This window comes from Sphaeramia orbicularis, unplaced genomic scaffold, assembly GCF_902148855.1.
Source record: "Sphaeramia orbicularis unplaced genomic scaffold, fSphaOr1.1, whole genome shotgun sequence".
Taxonomy (NCBI): domain Eukaryota; kingdom Metazoa; phylum Chordata; class Actinopteri; order Kurtiformes; family Apogonidae; genus Sphaeramia; species Sphaeramia orbicularis.
Genome location: NW_021941450.1, coordinates 181,020 through 202,847, shown reverse-complemented (window position 1 = coordinate 202,847; position 21,828 = coordinate 181,020). Strand labels below are relative to the sequence as shown.

At 39.8% G+C, this 21,828-nt stretch overlaps 1 protein-coding gene across 1 annotated transcript in view; it reads left to right on the top strand.

The window, feature by feature from the left end:
* Nucleotides 1-21,828, top strand: part of LOC115415791 (cyclin-Y-like) — a 45,563-nt gene that overhangs the window by 10,873 nt on the left and 12,862 nt on the right. The window contains exons 4-8 of the mRNA XM_030129428.1: nucleotides 743-837; nucleotides 928-963; nucleotides 15,721-15,778; nucleotides 16,177-16,296; nucleotides 21,518-21,684. Of these exons, the coding sequence (XP_029985288.1) occupies nucleotides 743-837; nucleotides 928-963; nucleotides 15,721-15,778; nucleotides 16,177-16,296; nucleotides 21,518-21,684 (476 nt within the window). The remainder of the gene's footprint in view (nucleotides 1-742; nucleotides 838-927; nucleotides 964-15,720; nucleotides 15,779-16,176; nucleotides 16,297-21,517; nucleotides 21,685-21,828) is intronic.

Below are 21,828 nucleotides of genomic sequence, written 5' to 3'. Positions count from 1 at the left end.
TCTCCCCCGCCTCCCCGGCGCCTTGTCCTGTCCGACCGGCGTGGGGTTAATGACCGGGGAAACGGGTCGTATTGAGGTTCGTTCAGCAGAAACGGGATTCTATGTGCTGACAGCGGCTTTGGGGTGTTAGCTCCCTGGCTAACAGCGTTAGCCTTAGCGCTGGAAGCTAGTGACGGCCACCCGTGTGGAGTGTCTATCCCGGGTCGTTTATCATTTTTGTGACAATTCTTCCATCTCTTCTGTGCACTGGCTTTTCTGTCACCATTAGGTACAGCTACCGGTGTTCGCATCGAAGTGTCACTTAACTGATAGCGTATCTTCTTTGCTGGGAGATTCACAATTGGAGTCCACGGTACCGTAGTGTTATTCTCCTCTTCTAGTTGAAATATCTTTGTTTGAAGTGCCGCAATTTTCTGCAGGTGCTCCTGGCAGTCTCTGCAGTGAGGCATCTTAAAAATAGACGAAGACACGCTAACTCAGAGGCACGAGTATGTTGTATAGTTGTATGTTGTATAGTTGTACAGTTGTATGTTGTGTAGTTGTACAGTTGTACAGTCTGTTTTACTACAGTAGTTTTCCTACTGGTATATATAGAACCACTGGTGTATATACAGTATACAGGTCAGACTGAAACATGGACACGCTAATGTCACTGACTGTATATTTGTGTGTGTAGATGTGTGTGTGTATATTTGTGTATTTTCTCTGTGTGTGTATATTTGTGTATTTTCTCTGTGTGTAGCCTTTCTCTCCTGGTCGTAAATCCAGCTCCTGCTCCACCATCTTCCTGGATGAGAACACCGTCAGCCATCCCAGCCTCAAATACACCATTAAATGGTACCACCAACACAAACTTCCTCTCCCATCATTCAATGCTTCGTCCTGTGTCGTCCTCATAAACACAGATGTGGTGTTTTGTCTTCACAGTGTAGCACTGGCAATATACTACCACATCAAAAACAGGTGAGTGTTTAGATTTATCAAAACTAATATAAATATACTACCACATCAAAAACAGGTGAGTGTTCACACTGATCCAAACTGTTACAGGTTCATGTTTCCCAGGTTCAAAAAAATGATGGCTCAGTCTCCAAACCATTTTCTATGATTTTATTCAGCACCACTCCAACCGGAATAAACGTGAAAAAATTAATTACAGTACAAAAAAACCAAAAGTATATACAAGGGAAAAAACCATCCATCCTCACCGGAAGTCCACAGTCATAAGCCCAAACCCTATCTACCCCACTGAAAGAAAACCCCCTCATTAAATACACTTAGCCCCTCCCCTGGGCATACCCAATCAATGAAAGAGAGGGTTTTAATAAAAACTCCAAAGCTCAGGAAAAAATAATTTACCAAATAATAACATTCATTAACAGAAATATTCTACCATCAAATGCCCTTCATGTGGCCTTTACCTTAAATGTAAATAACACAAAAAACAACATAATTGAATAAACAGGAAAAAAAAAAACAGTCCAGGTCACCTGACTTCTAACAGCGTGCCACAATGCACCATAAAAGGGTTAACCAGGAAGTACCCCAGTTTGCCACCCAAAGTAGTGAACGGAGGCGGACCACACGGCAGCAACAACGTCTCGGTGAGTCTGTGAGTCTAAGTGTAGGTGTCGAGTGTACACCCTCGAACGCACTATTAAACAGGGAATAAAAAAAGTCAGGAAGGAGGGATGTGAGGAGAAAGTACTCTCCAGCACGTCCATTGTAGTGGGTCTCTGTGGGACACTGGCGCTCTACAAATGCCGCCTCCTCCCACAGAGACACGGGGAAAACGCACCGTGCAAGCGACAGTGACGTGATGCCTACAGCCGCTCCGTCACATTATCCCCCTCCTTCCCGAGGCTGACGATGTGCGGCAACCTGGAGAGATAGTCAGCCACCACGTTGGTCTTTCCAGCTCGATGCCAAACCTGGAACTGGAATGGCTGGAGAGAGAGATACTAGCGGGTGAGCCGGCTGTTGTGGTTCTTCACCGAGTTCATCCAGGTCAGTGCACGGTGATCTGTCTCCAGGTCGAACTCTCTCCCCAGCAGGTAATATCGTAAACTCTCCAGTGCCCGCTTTATGGCCAGACCCTCCTTCTCCACTGTGGAGTATCTGGTGTCCCGGGGCAGTAGCTTACGGCTCAGGTACAGGATGGCTCGTTCCTCTCCAGAATCACCCTGAGTCAACACAGCCCCCTGTCCAACAGCTGAGGCGTCAGTCTGGTCGAGGAACCTCTGGCTGAAGTCTGGGCTTCTCAGGACTGAGTCTTGGTCTTGAGCCTTGAGAAGGCGGTCTCACAGGCCTCAGTCCAGGTGACAGGGTTCCACTGGTCCTTTGCTGTCAGGGCCGTCAGGGGAGCAGCAATGGTGGCAACCTGTGGGACGAACCTTCTGTACCACCCCGCCAATCCCAGGAAGGAGCGCACCTCCTTCTTTGTCCGTGGCCGTGGGCAGTTGCGGATGGCCTCCACCTTTTCCAGCTGTAGTCAGACCTCCCCTCACCCCAACCGGTAGCCCAGGTACTTCGCCTCCTCCTTGGCCCACTGACACTTGGCAGGATTCAGTGTCAGTCCTGTTTGCTGGATTTGGCCAAGGACTCGGCCTAGATGATGCAGATGGTCTGCCCAGGTGTCACTGAAGATGACAACATCATCTAGGTAGGCAGCACTGCAGTCCTCATACCCCTGGAGCACACGGTCCATCAGTCTCTGGAAGGTGGCAGGCGCTCCATGGAGACCAAAGGCATCACCGTGAACTGGAAGAGGCCGGCAGGCGTCTGGAAGGCGGTGTACGGGCGGCTGGACTCCTCCAGGGGCACCTGCCAGTAGCCTTTACAGAGGTCAAGGGTTGTGATGAACCTGGCCCGGCCCATCTTCTCCAGCAGGTCATCGATTCAGGGCATTGGATAGGCATCAAACTCTGAAATGGCACAGAGTTTCTGAAAGTCAATGCATATGCGGAGAGAGCTGTCCTTCTTCACCACGATGACCAGCAGGCTGCACCATTCAGACTGGGAAGGCTCGATCACCCCAAGGCACAGCACATTTTCATGTGTGTGTTTTCACACTGGACTATGACCATCATTTGTGTGTGTTTTCACTTTTCATGTGTGTGTTTTCACTTTTCATTTGTGTGTGTTTTCACTTTTCATCTGTGTGTTTTCACTTTTCATTTGTGTGTGTTTTCACTTTTCATATGTGTGTGTTTTCACTTTTCATTTGTGTGTGTTTTCACTTTTCATTTGTGTGTGTTTTCACTTTTCATATGTGTGTTTTCACTTTTCATATGTGTGTTTTCACTTTTCATGTGTGTGTGTTTTCACTTTTCATTTGTGTGTTTTCACATTTTCATGTGTGTGTTTTCACTTTTCATGTGTGTTTTCACTTTTCATGTGTGTTTTTACTTTTCATGTGTGTTTTCACTTTTCATATGTGTGTTTTCACTTTTCATTTGTGTGTTTTCACTTTTCATGTGTTTATTTCACTTTTCATGTGTGTGTGTTTTCTCTTTTCATATGTGTGTTTTCACTTTTCATGTGGGTGTTTTCACTTTTCATATGGGTGTTTTCACTTTTCATATGTGTGTTTTCACTTTTCATTTATGTGTTTTCACTTTTCATGTGTTTATTTCACTTTTCATGTGTTTTCACTTTTCATATGTGTGTTTTCACTTTTCATGTGTGTTTTCACTTTTCATGTGGGTGTTTTCACTTTTCATATGTGTTGTCACGGGTTCGGTTTTTCCAGATTAAAAAAAAAATAATGATGGCTCAGTCGTCAAACTATTTTCTGTGATTTATTCAGCAAAAATGTGAAAAATCAATTACAATACAAAACTAAAGTATATACAAGGGGGAAAGACAAAAAAAAACTATCCACCCTCACCAGAAGTTCACAGCCTGGAGACTAAACCCTGTCTGCCTGTCTGACAGAAAAACCCCACATTAAATACTCTTAGCCCCTCCCCCGGGCATACCAAATTAATAAAAAACAGGGTTTTAACAAAAACTTCAAAACTCAGGAAAAAATAATTTACCAAATAATCACATCCAATAACAGAAATATTTTACTAACAAAATGCCCTCCATGTGGCATTTACCTTCAATGTAAATATAGTGGAAAACAACGTAATTGAATAATTAGGGGAAAAAAAATAAACTAGTCCAGGTCACCTGACCTCCAATGGCGCGCCACAGTGCGCTATAAAAGGGCTAAGCAGGGAGTGCCCCGGTTCGCCACCTGGAGTGGTGACCGGAGGCGGAAGATACGGCCGGATCAGCGTCTGGTGAGTCTGTGTTTGTGAGTGAGTCTTAAATGTAGGCGTCAAGTGTGCACCCTCGACCGCACTACTCACGGGGAAAAAAAAAGGAAGGGGAAAAAAAAAAAAGATTCAGAACGGGGAATGTGGTAAGAAACTACTTTCCAGCACGTCCATTGAAGCACGTCTCTGTGGGACACTGGCACTCTACACACGCTGCCTCCTCCCACAGAGCCACAGGGAGAATGCACCGTGCGGGAGAAAGTGACGTGGCGTCTACGGCCGCTCCGTCACATCATTCCCCTCCTCCCCGAGGTTGACGATGTGCGGCAACCTGGAGAGATAGTCAGCCACTACGTTGGTCTTTCCAGCGCGATGTCGAATCTGGAACTGGAATGGCTGGAGAGAGAGATTCCAGCGGGTGAGCCGGCTGTTGTGGTCCTTCATCGAGCTCATCCAGGTCAACGCACGGTGATCCGTCTCCAGGTCGAGCTCTCTCCCCAGCAGGTAATACCGCAGACTCTCCAGTGCCCACTTTATGGCCAGACCCTCCTTCTCCACTGTGGAGTATCTGGTCTCCCGGGGCAGTAGCTTACGGCTCAGGTACAGGATGGCTCGTTCCTCTCCAGAATCACCCTGAGTCAACACAGCCCCCTGTCCAACAGCTGAGGCGTCAGTCTGGTCGAGGAACCTCTGGCTGAAGTCTGGGCTTCTCAGGACTGAGTCTTGGTCTTGAGCCTTGAGAAGGCGGTCTCACAGGCCTCAGTCCAGGTGACAGGGTTCCACTGGTCCTTTGCTGTCAGGGCCGTCAGGGGAGCAGCAATGGTGGCAACCTGTGGGACGAACCTTCTGTACCACCCCGCCAATCCCAGGAAGGAGCGCACCTCCTTCTTTGTCCATGGCCGTGGGCAGTTGCGGATGGCCTCCACCTTTTCCAGCTGTAGTCGGACCTCCCCTCACCCCAACCGGTAGCCCAGGTACTTCGCCTCCTCCTTGGCCCACTGACACTTGGCAGGATTCAGTGTCAGTCCTGTTTGCTGGATTTGGCCAAGGACTCGGCCTAGATGATGCAGATGGTCTGCCCAGGTGTCACTGAAGATGACAACATCATCTAGGTAGGCAGCACTGCAGTCCTCATACCCCTGGAGCACACGGTCCATCAGTCTCTGGAAGGTGGCAGGCGCTCCATGGAGACCAAAGGCATCACCGTGAACTGGAAGAAGCCGGCAAGTGTCTGGAAGGCGGTGTACGGGCGGCTGGACTCCTCCAGGGGCACCTGCCAGTAGCCTTTACAGAGGTCAAGGGTTGTGATGAACCTGGCCCGGCCATCTTCTCCAGCAGGTCATCGATTCAGGGCATTGGATAGGCATCAAACTCTGAAATGGCACGGAGTTTCTGAAAGTCAATGCATATGCGGAGAGAGCTGTCCTTCTTCACCACGATGACCAGCAGGCTGCACCATTCAGACTGGGAAGGCTCGATCACCCCAAGGCACAGCACATTTTCATGTGTGTGTTTTCACACTGGACTATGACCATCATTTGTGTGTGTTTTCACTTTTCATGTGTGTGTGTTTTCACTTTTCATTTGTATGTGTTTTCACTTTTCATATGTGTGTTTTCACTTTTCATATGTGTGTTTTCACTTTTCATGTGTTTTGTCACTTTTCATATGTGTGTTTTCACTTTTCATGTGTTTATTTCACTTTTCATGTGTGTTTTCACTTTTCATGTGTTTATTTCACTTTTCATGTGTGTTTTCACTTTTCATGTGTGTTTTCACTTTTCATGTGTTTATTTCACTTTTCATGTGTGTTTTCACTTTTCATGTGTGTGTGTTTTCACTCTTCATGTGTTTTCACTTTTCACGTGTGTGTTTTCACTTTTCATTTGTGTGTTTTCACTTTTCATATGTGTGTTTTTACATTTTCATGTGTGTTTTCAATTTTCATGTGTGTTTTCACTTTTCATGTGTTTATTTCACTTTTCATGTGTGTTTTCACTTTTCATGTGTGTGTGTTTTCACTCTTCATGTGTTTTCACTTTTCACGTGTGTGTTTTCACTTTTCATTTGTGTGTTTTCACTTTTCATATGTGTGTTTTCACATTTTCATGTGTGTTTTCACTTTTCATGTGTGTTTTTACTTTTCATATGTGTGTTTTCACTTTTCATGTGTTTTCATTTTTCATGTGTTTTCACTTTTCACGTGTGTTTTCACTTTTCATTTGTGTGTGTTTTCACTTTTCATTTGTGTGTGTTTTCACTTTTCATGTGTGTGTTTTCACTTTTCATATGTGTGTTTTCACTTTTCATGTGTGTGTTTTCACTTTTCATATGTGTGTTTTCACTTTTCATATGTGTGTGATTTCGCTTTTCATGTGTGTTTTCACTTTTCATATGTGTTTTCACTTTTCATACGTGTGTTTTCACTTTTCATGTGTGTTTTCGCTTTTCACGTGTGTGTTTTCACTTTTCATGTGTTTTCACTTTTCATATGTGTGTTTTCACTTTTCATGTGTGTTTTCACTTTTCATATGTGTGTTTTCACTTTTCATATGTGTGTGATTTCGCTTTTCATGTGTGTTTTCACTTTTTATATGTGTGTTTTCACTTTTCATGTGTGCGTTTTCAGTTTTCATATGTGTGCGTTTTCACTTTTCATGTCTGTGTTTTCACTTTTTGTATGTTTTCAGTTTTCATATGTGTGTTTTCACTTTTCATACGTGTGTTTTCACTTTTCATATGTGCGTTTTCACTTTTCATCTGTGTGTTTTCACTTTTCATATGTGCTTTCACTTTTCATCTGTGTGTTTTCACTTTTCATGTGTTTTTATTTTTCATGTTTTGTGTTTTCACTTTTCATCTGTGTGTTTTCACTTTTCATGTGTTTTCACTTTTCATATGTGTGTTTTCACTTTTCATATGTGTGTTTTCACTTTTCATGTGTGTTTTCACTTTTCATGTGTTTATTTCACTTTTCATGTGTGTGTGTTTTCACTTTTCATTTGTGTGTTTTCACTTTTCATGTGTTTATTTCACTTTTCATGTGTGTGTGTTTTCACTTTTCATTTGTGTGTTTTCACTTTTCATGTGTTTATTTCACTTTTCATGTGTGTGTGTTTTCACTTTTCATCTGTGTGTTTTCACTTTTCATGTGTTTTCACTTTTCATATGTGTTTTCACTTTTCATATGTGTGTTTTCACTTTTCATATGTGTGTTTTCACTTTTCATGTGTTTTGTCACTTTTCATATGTGTGTTTTCACTTTTCATGTGTTTATTTCACTTTTCATGTGTGTTTTCACTTTTCATGTGTTTATTTCACTTTTCATGTGTGTTTTCACTTTTCATGTGTGTTTTCACTTTTCATGTGTTTATTTCACTTTTCATGTGTGTTTTCACTTTTCATGTGTGTGTGTTTTCACTCTTCATGTGTTTTCACTTTTCACGTGTGTGTTTTCACTTTTCATTTGTGTGTTTTCACTTTTCATATGTGTGTTTTCACATTTTCATGTGTGTTTTCAATTTTCATGTGTGTTTTCACTTTTCATGTGTTTATTTCACTTTTCATGTGTGTTTTCACTTTTCATGTGTGTGTGTTTTCACTCTTCATGTGTTTTCACTTTTCACGTGTGTGTTTTCACTTTTCATTTGTGTGTTTTCACTTTTCATATGTGTGTTTTCACATTTTCATGTGTGTTTTCACTTTTCATGTGTGTTTTTACTTTTCATATGTGTGTTTTCACTTTTCATGTGTTTTCATTTTTCATGTGTTTTCACTTTTCACGTGTGTTTTCACTTTTCATTTGTGTGTGTTTTCACTTTTCATTTGTGTGTGTTTTCACTTTTCATGTGTGTGTTTTCACTTTTCATATGTGTGTTTTCACTTTTCATGTGTGTGTTTTCACTTTTCATATGTGTGTTTTCACTTTTCATATGTGTGTGATTTCGCTTTTCATGTGTGTTTTCACTTTTCATATGTGTGTTTTCACTTTTCATACGTGTGTTTTCACTTTTCATGTGTGTTTTCGCTTTTCACGTGTGTGTTTTCACTTTTCATGTGTTTTCACTTTTCATATGTGTGTTTTCACTTTTCATGTGTGTTTTCACTTTTCATATGTGTGTTTTCACTTTTCATATGTGTGTGATTTCGCTTTTCATGTGTGTTTTCACTTTTTATATGTGTGTTTTCACTTTTCATGTGTGCGTTTTCAGTTTTCATATGTGTGCGTTTTCACTTTTCATGTCTGTGTTTTCACTTTTTGTATGTTTTCAGTTTTCATATGTGTGTTTTCACTTTTCATACGTGTGTTTTCACTTTTCATATGTGCGTTTTCACTTTTCATCTGTGTGTTTTCACTTTTCATATGTGCTTTCACTTTTCATCTGTGTGTTTTCACTTTTCATGTGTTTTTATTTTTCATGTTTTGTGTTTTCACTTTTCATATGTGTGTTTTCCCTTTTCATGTGTTTTTTCACTTTTCATATGTGTGTTTTCAGTCTTCATATGTGTATTTTTTTCCACTTTTCATGTGTGTGTTTTCACTTTTCATGTGTTTATTTCACTTTTCATATGTGTGTTTTCACTTTTCATATGTGTGTGTTTTCACTTTTCATATGTGTGTTTTCACTTTTCATATGTGTGTTTTCAGTTTTCATAAGTGTGTTTTTTCAGTTTTCATATGTGTGTGTTTTCACTTTTCATATGTGTGTGTTTTCAGTTTTCATTTGTGTGTGTTTTCACTTTTAATCTGTGTGTGTTTTCACTTTTCATCTGTGCGTGTTTTCACTTTTTTTATATGTTTTGTGTTTTCACTTTTCATATATGTGTGTTTTCACTTTTCATACCTGTGTGTTTTCACTTTTCATCTGTGCGTGTTTTCACTTTTCATATGTGTATTTTCACTTTTCATATGTGTGTGTTTTCACTTTTCATCTTTGCGTGTTTTCACTTTTCATCTGTGCATGTTTTCACTTTTCATCTGTGTGTATTTTCACTTTTCATATGTGTGTATTTTCACTTTTCATATGTGTGTGTTTTCACTTTTCATCTGTGCGTGTTTTCACTTTTCATATGTGTGTATTTTCACTTTTCATATGTGTGTTTTCACCTTTCATGTGTGTGTGTTTTCACTTTTCATTTTCTGTGTGTTTTCACATTTTCATGTGTGTGTTTTCACTTTTCATCTGTGCATGTTTTCACTTTTCATGTGTGTATTTTCACTTTTCATATGTGTGTGTTTTCACTTTTCATCTGTGCGTGTTTTCACTTTTCATCTGTGCGTGTTTTCACTTTTCATCTGTGTGTATTTTCACTTTCATATGTGTGTGTTTTCACTTTTCATCTGTGCGTGTTTTCACTTTTCATATGTGTGTATTTTCACTTTTCATATGTGTGTTTTCACCTTTCATGTGTGTGTGTTTTCACTTTTCATTTGTGTGTGTTTTCACATTTTCATGTGTGTGTTTTCACTTTTCATGTGTGTTTTCACTTTTCATATGTGTGTTTTCACTTTTCATGTGTGTTTTCACTTTTCATATGTGTGTTTTCACTTTTCATGTGTGTTTTCACTTTTCATATGTGTGTTTTCACTTTTCGTGTGTGCTTTTACTTTTCATGTGTGTTTTCACTTTTCATATGTGTGTTTTCACTTTTCATTTGTGTGTTTTCACTTTTCATGTGTTTATTTCACTTTTCATGTGTGTGTGTTTTCACTTTTCATATGTGTGTTTTCACTTTTCATATGTGTGTTTTCACTTTTCATTTGTGTGTTTTCACTTTTCATGTGTTTATTTCACTTTTCATGTGTGTGTGTTTTCACTTTTCATCTGTGTGTTTTCACTTTTCATTTGTGTGTTTTCACTTTTCATGTGGGTGTTTTCACTTTTCATATGTGTGTTTTCACTTTTCATATGTGTGTTTTCACTTTTCATGTGGGTGTTTTCACTTTTCATATGTGTGTTTTCACTTTTCATTTGTGTTTTCACTTTTCATGTGTTTATTTCACTTTTCATGTGTGTGTTTTCACTTTTCATCTGTGTGTTTTCACTTTTCATGTGTTTTCACTTTTCATATGTGTGTTTTCACTTTTCATATGTGTGTTTTCAATTTTCATATGTGTGTTTTCACTTTTCATGTGTGTTTTCACTTTTCATGTGTTTATTTCACTTTTCATGTGTGTGTGTTTTCACTTTTCATCTGTGTGTTTTCACTTTTCATGTGTTTTCACTTTTCATATGTGTGTTTTCACTTTTCATATGTGTGTTTTCACTTTTCATATGTGTGTTTTCACTTTTCATGTGTGTTTTCACTTTTCATGTGTTTATTTCACTTTTCATGTGTGTGTGTTTTCACTTTTCATTTGTGTGTTTTCACTTTTCATGTGTTTATTTCACTTTTCATGTGTGTGTGTTTTCACTTTTCATTTGTGTGTTTTCACTTTTCATGTGTTTATTTCACTTTTCATGTGTGTGTGTTTTCACTTTTCATCTGTGTGTTTTCACTTTTCATGTGTTTTCACTTTTCATATGTGTTTTCACTTTTCATATGTGTGTTTTCACTTTTCATATGTGTGTTTTCACTTTTCATGTGTTTTGTCACTTTTCATATGTGTGTTTTCACTTTTCATGTGTTTATTTCACTTTTCATGTGTGTTTTCACTTTTCATGTGTTTATTTCACTTTTCATGTGTGTTTTCACTTTTCATGTGTGTTTTCACTTTTCATGTGTTTATTTCACTTTTCATGTGTGTTTTCACTTTTCATGTGTGTGTGTTTTCACTCTTCATGTGTTTTCACTTTTCACGTGTGTGTTTTCACTTTTCATTTGTGTGTTTTCACTTTTCATATGTGTGTTTTTACATTTTCATGTGTGTTTTCAATTTTCATGTGTGTTTTCACTTTTCATGTGTTTATTTCACTTTTCATGTGTGTTTTCACTTTTCATGTGTGTGTGTTTTCACTCTTCATGTGTTTTCACTTTTCACGTGTGTGTTTTCACTTTTCATTTGTGTGTTTTCACTTTTCATATGTGTGTTTTCACTTTTCATGTGTGTTTTCACTTTTCATGTGTGTTTTTACTTTTCATATGTGTGTTTTCACTTTTCATGTGTTTTCATTTTTCATGTGTTTTCACTTTTCACGTGTGTTTTCACTTTTCATTTGTGTGTGTTTTCACTTTTCATTTGTGTGTGTTTTCACTTTTCATGTGTGTGTTTTCACTTTTCATATGTGTGTTTTCACTTTTCATGTGTGTGTTTTCACTTTTCATATGTGTGTTTTCACTTTTCATATGTGTGTGATTTCGCTTTTCATGTGTGTTTTCACTTTTCATATGTGTTTTCACTTTTCATATGTGTGTTTTCACTTTTCATATGTGTGTGATTTCGCTTTTCATGTGTGTTTTCACTTTTTATATGTGTGTTTTCACTTTTCATGTGTGCGTTTTCAGTTTTCATATGTGTGCGTTTTCACTTTTCATGTCTGTGTTTTCACTTTTTGTATGTTTTCAGTTTTCATATGTGTGTTTTCACTTTTCATACGTGTGTTTTCACTTTTCATATGTGCGTTTTCACTTTTCATCTGTGTGTTTTCACTTTTCATATGTGCTTTCACTTTTCATCTGTGTGTTTTCACTTTTCATGTGTTTTTATTTTTCATGTTTTGTGTTTTCACTTTTCATCTGTGTGTTTTCACTTTTCATGTGTTTTCACTTTTCATATGTGTGTTTTCACTTTTCATATGTGTGTTTTCACTTTTCATGTGTGTTTTCACTTTTCATGTGTTTATTTCACTTTTCATGTGTGTGTGTTTTCACTTTTCATTTGTGTGTTTTCACTTTTCATGTGTTTATTTCACTTTTCATGTGTGTGTGTTTTCACTTTTCATTTGTGTGTTTTCACTTTTCATGTGTTTATTTCACTTTTCATGTGTGTGTGTTTTCACTTTTCATCTGTGTGTTTTCACTTTTCATGTGTTTTCACTTTTCATATGTGTTTTCACTTTTCATATGTGTGTTTTCACTTTTCATATGTGTGTTTTCACTTTTCATGTGTTTTGTCACTTTTCATATGTGTGTTTTCACTTTTCATGTGTTTATTTCACTTTTCATGTGTGTTTTCACTTTTCATGTGTTTATTTCACTTTTCATGTGTGTTTTCACTTTTCATGTGTGTTTTCACTTTTCATGTGTTTATTTCACTTTTCATGTGTGTTTTCACTTTTCATGTGTGTGTGTTTTCACTCTTCATGTGTTTTCACTTTTCACGTGTGTGTTTTCACTTTTCATTTGTGTGTTTTCACTTTTCATATGTGTGTTTTCACATTTTCATGTGTGTTTTCAATTTTCATGTGTGTTTTCACTTTTCATGTGTTTATTTCACTTTTCATGTGTGTTTTCACTTTTCATGTGTGTGTGTTTTCACTCTTCATGTGTTTTCACTTTTCACGTGTGTGTTTTCACTTTTCATTTGTGTGTTTTCACTTTTCATATGTGTGTTTTCACATTTTCATGTGTGTTTTCACTTTTCATGTGTGTTTTTACTTTTCATATGTGTGTTTTCACTTTTCATGTGTTTTCATTTTTCATGTGTTTTCACTTTTCACGTGTGTTTTCACTTTTCATTTGTGTGTGTTTTCACTTTTCATTTGTGTGTGTTTTCACTTTTCATGTGTGTGTTTTCACTTTTCATATGTGTGTTTTCACTTTTCATGTGTGTGTTTTCACTTTTCATATGTGTGTTTTCACTTTTCATATGTGTGTGATTTCGCTTTTCATGTGTGTTTTCACTTTTCATATGTGTGTTTTCACTTTTCATACGTGTGTTTTCACTTTTCATGTGTGTTTTCGCTTTTCACGTGTGTGTTTTCACTTTTCATGTGTTTTCACTTTTCATATGTGTGTTTTCACTTTTCATGTGTGTTTTCACTTTTCATATGTGTGTTTTCACTTTTCATATGTGTGTGATTTCGCTTTTCATGTGTGTTTTCACTTTTTATATGTGTGTTTTCACTTTTCATGTGTGCGTTTTCAGTTTTCATATGTGTGCGTTTTCACTTTTCATGTCTGTGTTTTCACTTTTTGTATGTTTTCAGTTTTCATATGTGTGTTTTCACTTTTCATACGTGTGTTTTCACTTTTCATATGTGCGTTTTCACTTTTCATCTGTGTGTTTTCACTTTTCATATGTGCTTTCACTTTTCATCTGTGTGTTTTCACTTTTCATGTGTTTTTATTTTTCATGTTTTGTGTTTTCACTTTTCATATGTGTGTTTTCCCTTTTCATGTGTTTTTTCACTTTTCATATGTGTGTTTTCAGTCTTCATATGTGTATTTTTTCCACTTTTCATGTGTGTGTTTTCACTTTTCATGTGTTTATTTCACTTTTCATATGTGTGTTTTCACTTTTCATATGTGTGTGTTTTCACTTTTCATATGTGTGTTTTCACTTTTCATATGTGTGTTTTCAGTTTTCATAAGTGTGTTTTTTCAGTTTTCATATGTGTGTGTTTTCACTTTTCATATGTGTGTGTTTTCAGTTTTCATTTGTGTGTGTTTTCACTTTTAATCTGTGTGTGTTTTCACTTTTCATCTGTGCGTGTTTTCACTTTTTTTTATATGTTTTGTGTTTTCACTTTTCATATATGTGTGTTTTCACTTTTCATACCTGTGTGTTTTCACTTTTCATCTGTGCGTGTTTTCACTTTTCATATGTGTATTTTCACTTTTCATATGTGTGTGTTTTCACTTTTCATCTTTGCGTGTTTTCACTTTTCATCTGTGCATGTTTTCACTTTTCATCTGTGTGTATTTTCACTTTTCATATGTGTGTATTTTCACTTTTCATATGTGTGTGTTTTCACTTTTCATCTGTGCGTGTTTTCACTTTTCATATGTGTGTATTTTCACTTTTCATATGTGTGTTTTCACCTTTCATGTGTGTGTGTTTTCACTTTTCATTTTCTGTGTGTTTTCACATTTTCATGTGTGTGTTTTCACTTTTCATCTGTGCATGTTTTCACTTTTCATGTGTGTATTTTCACTTTTCATATGTGTGTGTTTTCACTTTTCATCTGTGCGTGTTTTCACTTTTCATCTGTGCATGTTTTCACTTTTCATCTGTGTGTATTTTCACTTTTCATATGTGTGTGTTTTCACTTTTCATCTGTGCGTGTTTTCACTTTTCATATGTGTGTATTTTCACTTTTCATATGTGTGTTTTCACCTTTCATGTGTGTGTGTTTTCACTTTTCATTTGTGTGTGTTTTCACATTTTCATGTGTGTGTTTTCACTTTTCATGTGTGTTTTCACTTTTCATATGTGTGTTTTCACTTTTCATGTGTGTTTTCACTTTTCATATGTGTGTTTTCACTTTTCATGTGTGTTTTCACTTTTCATATGTGTGTTTTCACTTTTCGTGTGTGCTTTTACTTTTCATGTGTGTTTTCACTTTTCATATGTGTGTTTTCACTTTTCATTTGTGTGTTTTCACTTTTCATGTGTTTATTTCACTTTTCATGTGTGTGTGTTTTCACTTTTCATATGTGTGTTTTCACTTTTCATATGTGTGTTTTCACTTTTCATTTGTGTGTTTTCACTTTTCATGTGTTTATTTCACTTTTCATGTGTGTGTGTTTTCACTTTTCATCTGTGTGTTTTCACTTTTCATGTGTTTTCACTTTTCATATGTGTGTTTTCACTTTTCATATGTGTGTTTTCACTTTTCATGTGTGTTTTCACTTTTCATATGTGTGTTTTCACTTTTCATGTGTTTATTTCACTTTTCATGTGTGTTTTCACTTTTCATGTGTTTATTTCACTTTTCATGTGTGTATTTTCACTTTTCATATGTGTGTGTTTTCACTTTTCATATGTGTGTGTTTTCAGTTTTCATCTGTGCGTGTTTTCACTTTTCATCTGTGTGTATTTTCACTTTTCATATGTGTGTATTTTCACTTTTCATCTGTGTATTTTCACTTTTCATATGTGTGTATTTTCACTTTTCATATGTGTGTGTTTTCACTTTTCATATGTGTGTTTTCACTTTTCATCTGTGCGTGTTTTCACTTTTCATCTATGTGTATTTTCACTTTTCATATGTGTGTGTTTTCACTTTTCATCTGTGCGTGTTTTCACTTTTCATATGTGTGTATTTTCACTTTTCATATGTGTGTGTTTTCACTTTTCATCTGTGCGTGTTTTCACTTTTCATATGTGTGTATTTTCACTTTTCATATGTGTGTATTTTCACTTTTCATATGTGTGTGTTTTCACTTTTCATCTGTGCGTGTTTTCACTTTTCATATGTGTGTATTTTCACTTTTCATATGTGTGTATTTTCACTTTTCATATGTGTGTGTTTTCACTTTTCATCTGTGCGTGTTTTCACTTTTCATATGTGTGTATTTTCACTTTTCATATGTGTGTATTTTCACTTTTCATATGTGTGTGTTTTCATAGGGACGCTGACGGAGGAGCGCTGCTCGACATCTTTGATGAGAGACGTCACCCTCTTTCAGTAAGACATGACGGTTTGAATGTGTGTGTTCGACACATCAACTACATCTACATGGAAACAGATAGGAGCCAATCATGTCACAGGTCGAGTGCAGGTCGATCGCAAGTCAAAGGACACTTGAAGTATCAATAAGACTGAAGGTCCCACTGACCAGCTTTGATAAGTAACCCTGCGTCTGTGTCTGCGTCTGTGTCTGCATCTGTGTCTGCATCTGTGTCCGTGTCTGCATCTGTGTCTGCATCTGCATCTGCATCTGTGTCTGCATCTGCATCTGCATCTGTGTCTGCGTCTGCATCTGCGTCTGCATCTGTGTCTGCATCTGTGTCTGCGTCTGCATCTGTGTCTACATCTGCGTCTGCATCTGTGTCTGCATCTGTGTCTGCGTCTGCATCCTGCAGAACTCTGAGGTTCCACTGGACTATGACCAACACGACCCCGAGCACAAGCAGATCTACCGCTTCGTTCGGACCTTATTCAGCTCCGCTCAGCTGACGGCCGAATGTGCAATAGTCACATTGGTGAGTTATTTCAAAGAGTATATAAAACCCCCAAACCCATTTAGACCCCCCAGACCCATTTAGACCCCAGACACATTTAAACCCCCAGACCCATTTAAACCTTCAGACCCATTTAAACCTTCAGACCCATTTAATCCCCCAAACCCATGTAGACCCCACACCCGTAGTGTACCCCTAACCCTAATCCTGGGTCAGGCAGTCTAACCCTAACCCTAATCCTGGGTCAGGCAGTCTAACCTTAACCCTAATCCTGGGTCAGGGAGTCTAACCCTAAAACTAATCCTGGGTCAGGCAGTCTAACCCTAACCCTAATCCTGGGTCAGGCAGTCTAACCCTAACCCTAATCCTGGGTCAGGCAGTCTAACCCTAACCCTAATCCTGGGTCAGGCAGTCTAACCTTAACCCTAATCCTGGGTCAGGCAGTCTAACCCTAACCCTAATCCTGGGTCAGGCAGTCTAACCCTAACCCTAATCCTGGGTCAGGCAGTCTAACCCTAACCCTAATCCTGGGTCAGGCAGTCTAACCCTAACCCTAATCCTGGGTCAGGCAGTCTAACCCTAACCCTAATCCTGGGTCAGGCAGTCTAACCCTAATCCTGGGTCAGGCAGTCTAACCCTAAAACTAATCCTGGGTCAGGCAGTCTAACCCTAACCCTAATCCTGGGTCAGGCAGTCTAACCCTAATCCTGGGTCAGGCAGTCTAACCCTAATCCTGGGTCAGGCAGTCTAACCTTAACCCTAATCCTGGGTCAGGCAGTCTAACCCTAACCCTAATCCTGGGTCAGGCAGTCTAACCCTAACCCTAACCCTGGGTCAGGCAGTCTAACCCTAACCCTAATCCTGGGTCAGGCAGTCTAACCCTAATCCTGGGTCAGGCAGTCTAACCTTAACCCTAATCCTGGGTCAGGCAGTCTAACCCTAACCCTAATCCTGGGTCAGGCAGTCTAACCCTAACCCTAATCCTTGGTCAAGCAGTCTAACCCTAACCCTAATCCTGGGTCAGGCAGTCTAACCCTAACCCTAATCCTGGGTCAGACAGTCTAACCTTAACCCTAATCCTGGGTCAGGCAGTCTAACCCTACCCCTAATCCTGGGTCAGGCAGTCTAACCCTAACCCTAATCCTGGGTCAGGCAGTCTAACCCTAAAACTAATCCTGGGTCAGGCAGTCTAACCCTACCCCTAATCCTGGGTCAGGCAGTCTAACCCTAACCCTAAACCTGGGTCAGGCAGTCTAACCCTAACCCTAATCCTGGGTCAGGCAGTCTAACCCTACCCCTAATCCTGGGTCAGGCAGTCTAACCCTAACCCTAATCCTGGGTCAGGCAGTCTAACCCTAACCCTAATCCTGGGTCAGGCAGTCTAACCCTAACCCTAATCCTGGGTCAGGCAGTCTAACCCTAAAACTAATCCTGGGTCAGGCAGTCTAACCCTAACCCTAATCCTGGGTCAGGCAGTCTAACCCTAATCCTGGGTCAGGCAGTCTAACCCTAATCCTGGGTCAGGCAGTCTAACCCTAATCCTGGGTCAGGCAGTCTAACCCTAATCCTGGGTCAGGCAGTCTAACCTTAACCCTAATCCTGGGTCAGGCAGTCTAACCCTAACCCTAATCCTGGGTCAGGCAGTCTAACCCTAACCCTAATCCTGGGTCAGGCAGTCTAACCCTAATCCTGGGTCAGGCAGTCTAACCCTAACCCTAATCCTGGGTCAGGCAGTCTAACCCTAACCCTAATCCTGGGTCAGGCAGTCTAACCCTAATCCTGGGTCAGGCAGTCTAACCCTAACCCTAATCCTGGGTCAGGCAGTCTAACCCTAATCCTGGGTCAGGCAGTCTAACCTTAACCCTAATCCTGGGTCAGGCAGTCTAACCCTAATCCTGGGTCAGGCAGTCTAACCTTAACCCTAATCCTGGGTCAGACAGTCTAACCCTAACCCTAATCCTGGGTCAGGCAGTCTAACCCTAATCCTGGGTCAGGCAGTCTAACCTTAACCCTAATCCTGGGTCAGACAGTCTAACCTTAACCCTAATCCTTGGTCAAGCAGTCTAACCCTAACCCTAATCCTGGGTCAGGCAGTCTAACCCTAACCCTAATCCTGGGTCAGACAGTCTAACCTTAACCCTAATCCTGGGTCAGGCAGTCTAACCCTACCCCTAATCCTGGGTCAGGCAGTCTAACCCTAACCCTAATCCTGGGTCAGGCAGTCTAACCCTAAAACTAATCCTGGGTCAGGCAGTCTAACCCTACCCCTAATCCTGGGTCAGGCAGTCTAACCCTAACCCTAAACCTGGGTCAGGCAGTCTAACCCTAACCCTAATCCTGGGTCAGGCAGTCTAACCCTACCCCTAATCCTGGGTCAGGCAGTCTAACCCTAACCCTAATCCTGGGTCAGGCAGTCTAACCCTAACCCTAATCCTGGGTCAGGCAGTCTAACCCTAACCCTAATCCTGGGTCAGGCAGTCTAACCCTAAAACTAATCCTGGGTCAGGCAGTCTAACCCTAACCCTAATCCTGGGTCAGGCAGTCTAACCCTAATCCTGGGTCAGGCAGTCTAACCCTAATCCTGGGTCAGGCAGTCTAACCCTAATCCTAGGTCAGGCAGTCTAACCCTAATCCTGGGTCAGGCAGTCTAACCTTAACCCTAATCCTGGGTCAGGCAGTCTAACCCTAACCCTAATCCTGGGTCAGGCAGTCTAACCCTAACCCTAATCCTGGGTCAGGCAGTCTAACCCTAATCCTGGGTCAGGCAGTCTAACCTTAACCCTAATCCTGGGTCAGGCAGTCTAACCCTAACCCTAATCCTGGGTCAGGCAGTCTAACCCTAATCCTGGGTCAGGCAGTCTAACCCTAACCCTAATCCTGGGTCAGGCAGTCTAACCCTAATCCTGGGTCAGGCAGTCTAACCTTAACCCTAATCCTGGGTCAGGCAGTCTAACCCTAACCCTAATCCTGGGTCAGGCAGTCTAACCCTAACCCTAATCCTGGGTCAGGCAGTCTAACCCTAACCCTAAACCTGGGTTCCATTCACAGACCCATTCTAAAACATCTAGCCCATATTTATTAGTCATGCATTTGAATCTTGGCCCGTCCCAATCCGGTGGTGGAACTTAAAATTTGCATTTCCCATCTTTTCGTTTATGTTTATGTTTATGTTTATGCATTTGGCAGACGCTTTTTTCCAAAGTGACTTACAGGGGAAAAACAATTCAATCACTCAATCAATCAAATTTTATTTATGTAGTGCCAGATCACAAAAAGTTCTCTCATGACACTTTATATATATAGTTGGTCAAAACCAGACTCTAAGCCAATTTACAGAAACCCAACATACAGGGACAGACCTCAGTCTGGGTTATCACAGCTGAATTTATGTTAAATAACACAAAGACGTGCATTTTCTAAACCACTTGTTAATGTCTCACTTGGAACATTAATCTTCCAGACACAACGATCCGGGCCGCAAAAATTTTAAGATGATGAAATCGTCAAATACCATGCTTTACCAGGCGTTGGGCATCCCCAACTTACGTGACGTCATTGTGCAACTACAACAAAACAATTAATTCCCCACGATGAAGAAATGAATCAGCCAGTGTCAACTTTGACCGACAACAAGATTCACAATGTCATGAGTTTTACCCCCACAAAATTATCAACCAAATAATAATAAGTAAGAAAATTTGGAAAAACAAGTAGGAAATCAGGATCTTTTTTTTTTTATTCCCTTTTTTTGTAATCTCTGGTTTAATTGTTTCATCTGATTTTGACTCAAAGAACCGCCTTCAGGAAAGCCAAACGGGCTTGACCAGACTGACACACTGAACGCATTCAGGACCATATTTTGCTTTCATGTCATCTACTATGGGTCCTGTGGTAGACGCTGCTCCCTTACCTTGTTTATTCCCCATCGCCAAATCCTCATTGACTGAACCCCTTTAAGATCCCCACCAGGGAAACCCCTGTTGAGTACTACTAATGCACAACTAAAGAAGTTGGGTGCAAAACAAAGTTCACAAAGCAAGTAACCCCTCTAACCTCCCCACCAAGAAAAACTCGATGAGTACTTCTAATGCGCGGTTAAAGGAATTAGTTGTGGTATCAACCGGTTGATTGCGTTCCAAACACTTTTCCCTTTTATCGCTTAAATCAGCCTAACCATGAAACGCCGTGACGCCGCACTGCCACGTTTCCTGATTTAACAATTATTTAGACATAGGCGTCCCCGTGAATATTGACTTCATTTCTAAGGTACAAGTGGATTAAAAACCCTGTGACCTGGCCACATAGAGTCTAGCCTTACTTCCAAAGCAGACGCTCAGACCCCTCTGCCTCAAAAACAGGTACGCTCAGGCTTCCATAGTAGATGACATGTTTTCACTTTAGCAATTTGTTTTCACTTTTAAATTAATCAATTAGAATTAGGACATTAGCAATTTGTTTTTCATTTTTAAATGAGTTACCCAGAATTAGGACATAATTTAAATTGGTAAAAATACCTCTCACTCTTTCACAAGGAGGACGTAGAGTTTGGGTTCGTTGGATAGACGTGAAGTCAACCAGTTTCACTCCAGGCATCGGACCCTCTTGTCTCTTAAGGTTTTCAGTGAGGTAGAGGAGAACCTGTAGATTGTGGATTCTTGGTGGCTAACCTGTCCGACGCCTTCGAGTGTCACATGGCGGATCTTCAGCTATTTCACTTCTGACACCAACTGTTATGGAAAAAATACTCTGCTCATTTGTCCTCAAAATAAGAAAAGCTCATTTCAGATGATCGGTGTCATTTCAGTATGAATTTAATTGGAGTTCCAAGGTACGATCGTACAGAGGCAAGTTGTCTGCAAGAGTGTAGAAGAAAATACAGTTGGTCATTCTCTCTTATATGAAACTAATGAAAAGGATTGGCCTGGAATATGTAAGAGTACAGGAAGAGATCAAGTTGTGTGTGAGAAAGCACCTCTGCTCCACACAGATGTCCATCTGATCATTCGACAAAATACAAAGTACAACAAAACCAAGCCCTAACAGGACAAAAACCCCAGTCTCATATAATACTGAGTTCAGAGTTCCAACAATCTTATATGGAATATGGAATATATGTAAACTTATATGGAATATATACAAACTTATATGGAATATATGTAACTTGCCACTACAGTAGTCTAACCCTAACCCTAATCCTGGGACAGGCAGTCTAATCCTAACCCTAACCCTAGTTCTGTCCTAGGTTTACCTGGAGCGGCTCCTGGCATACGCAGACATGGACCTCCGTCCTGGAAACTGGAAGAGGATGGTCCTGGGCGCTGTCCTGCTGGCGTCCAAAGTGTGGGATGACCAGGCCGTGTGGAACGTAGACTACTGCCACATCCTGAAGGACGTCACAGTGGACGACATGTAGGTGGAGTCTGTACACAGTCTGTATATATATATATATATATATATATATATATATATATATATATATATATATATATATATATATATATGTATTTTTTTTTTTTTTTCAAATTTTTAATTAGAAACATTGAGAAAAGTTCA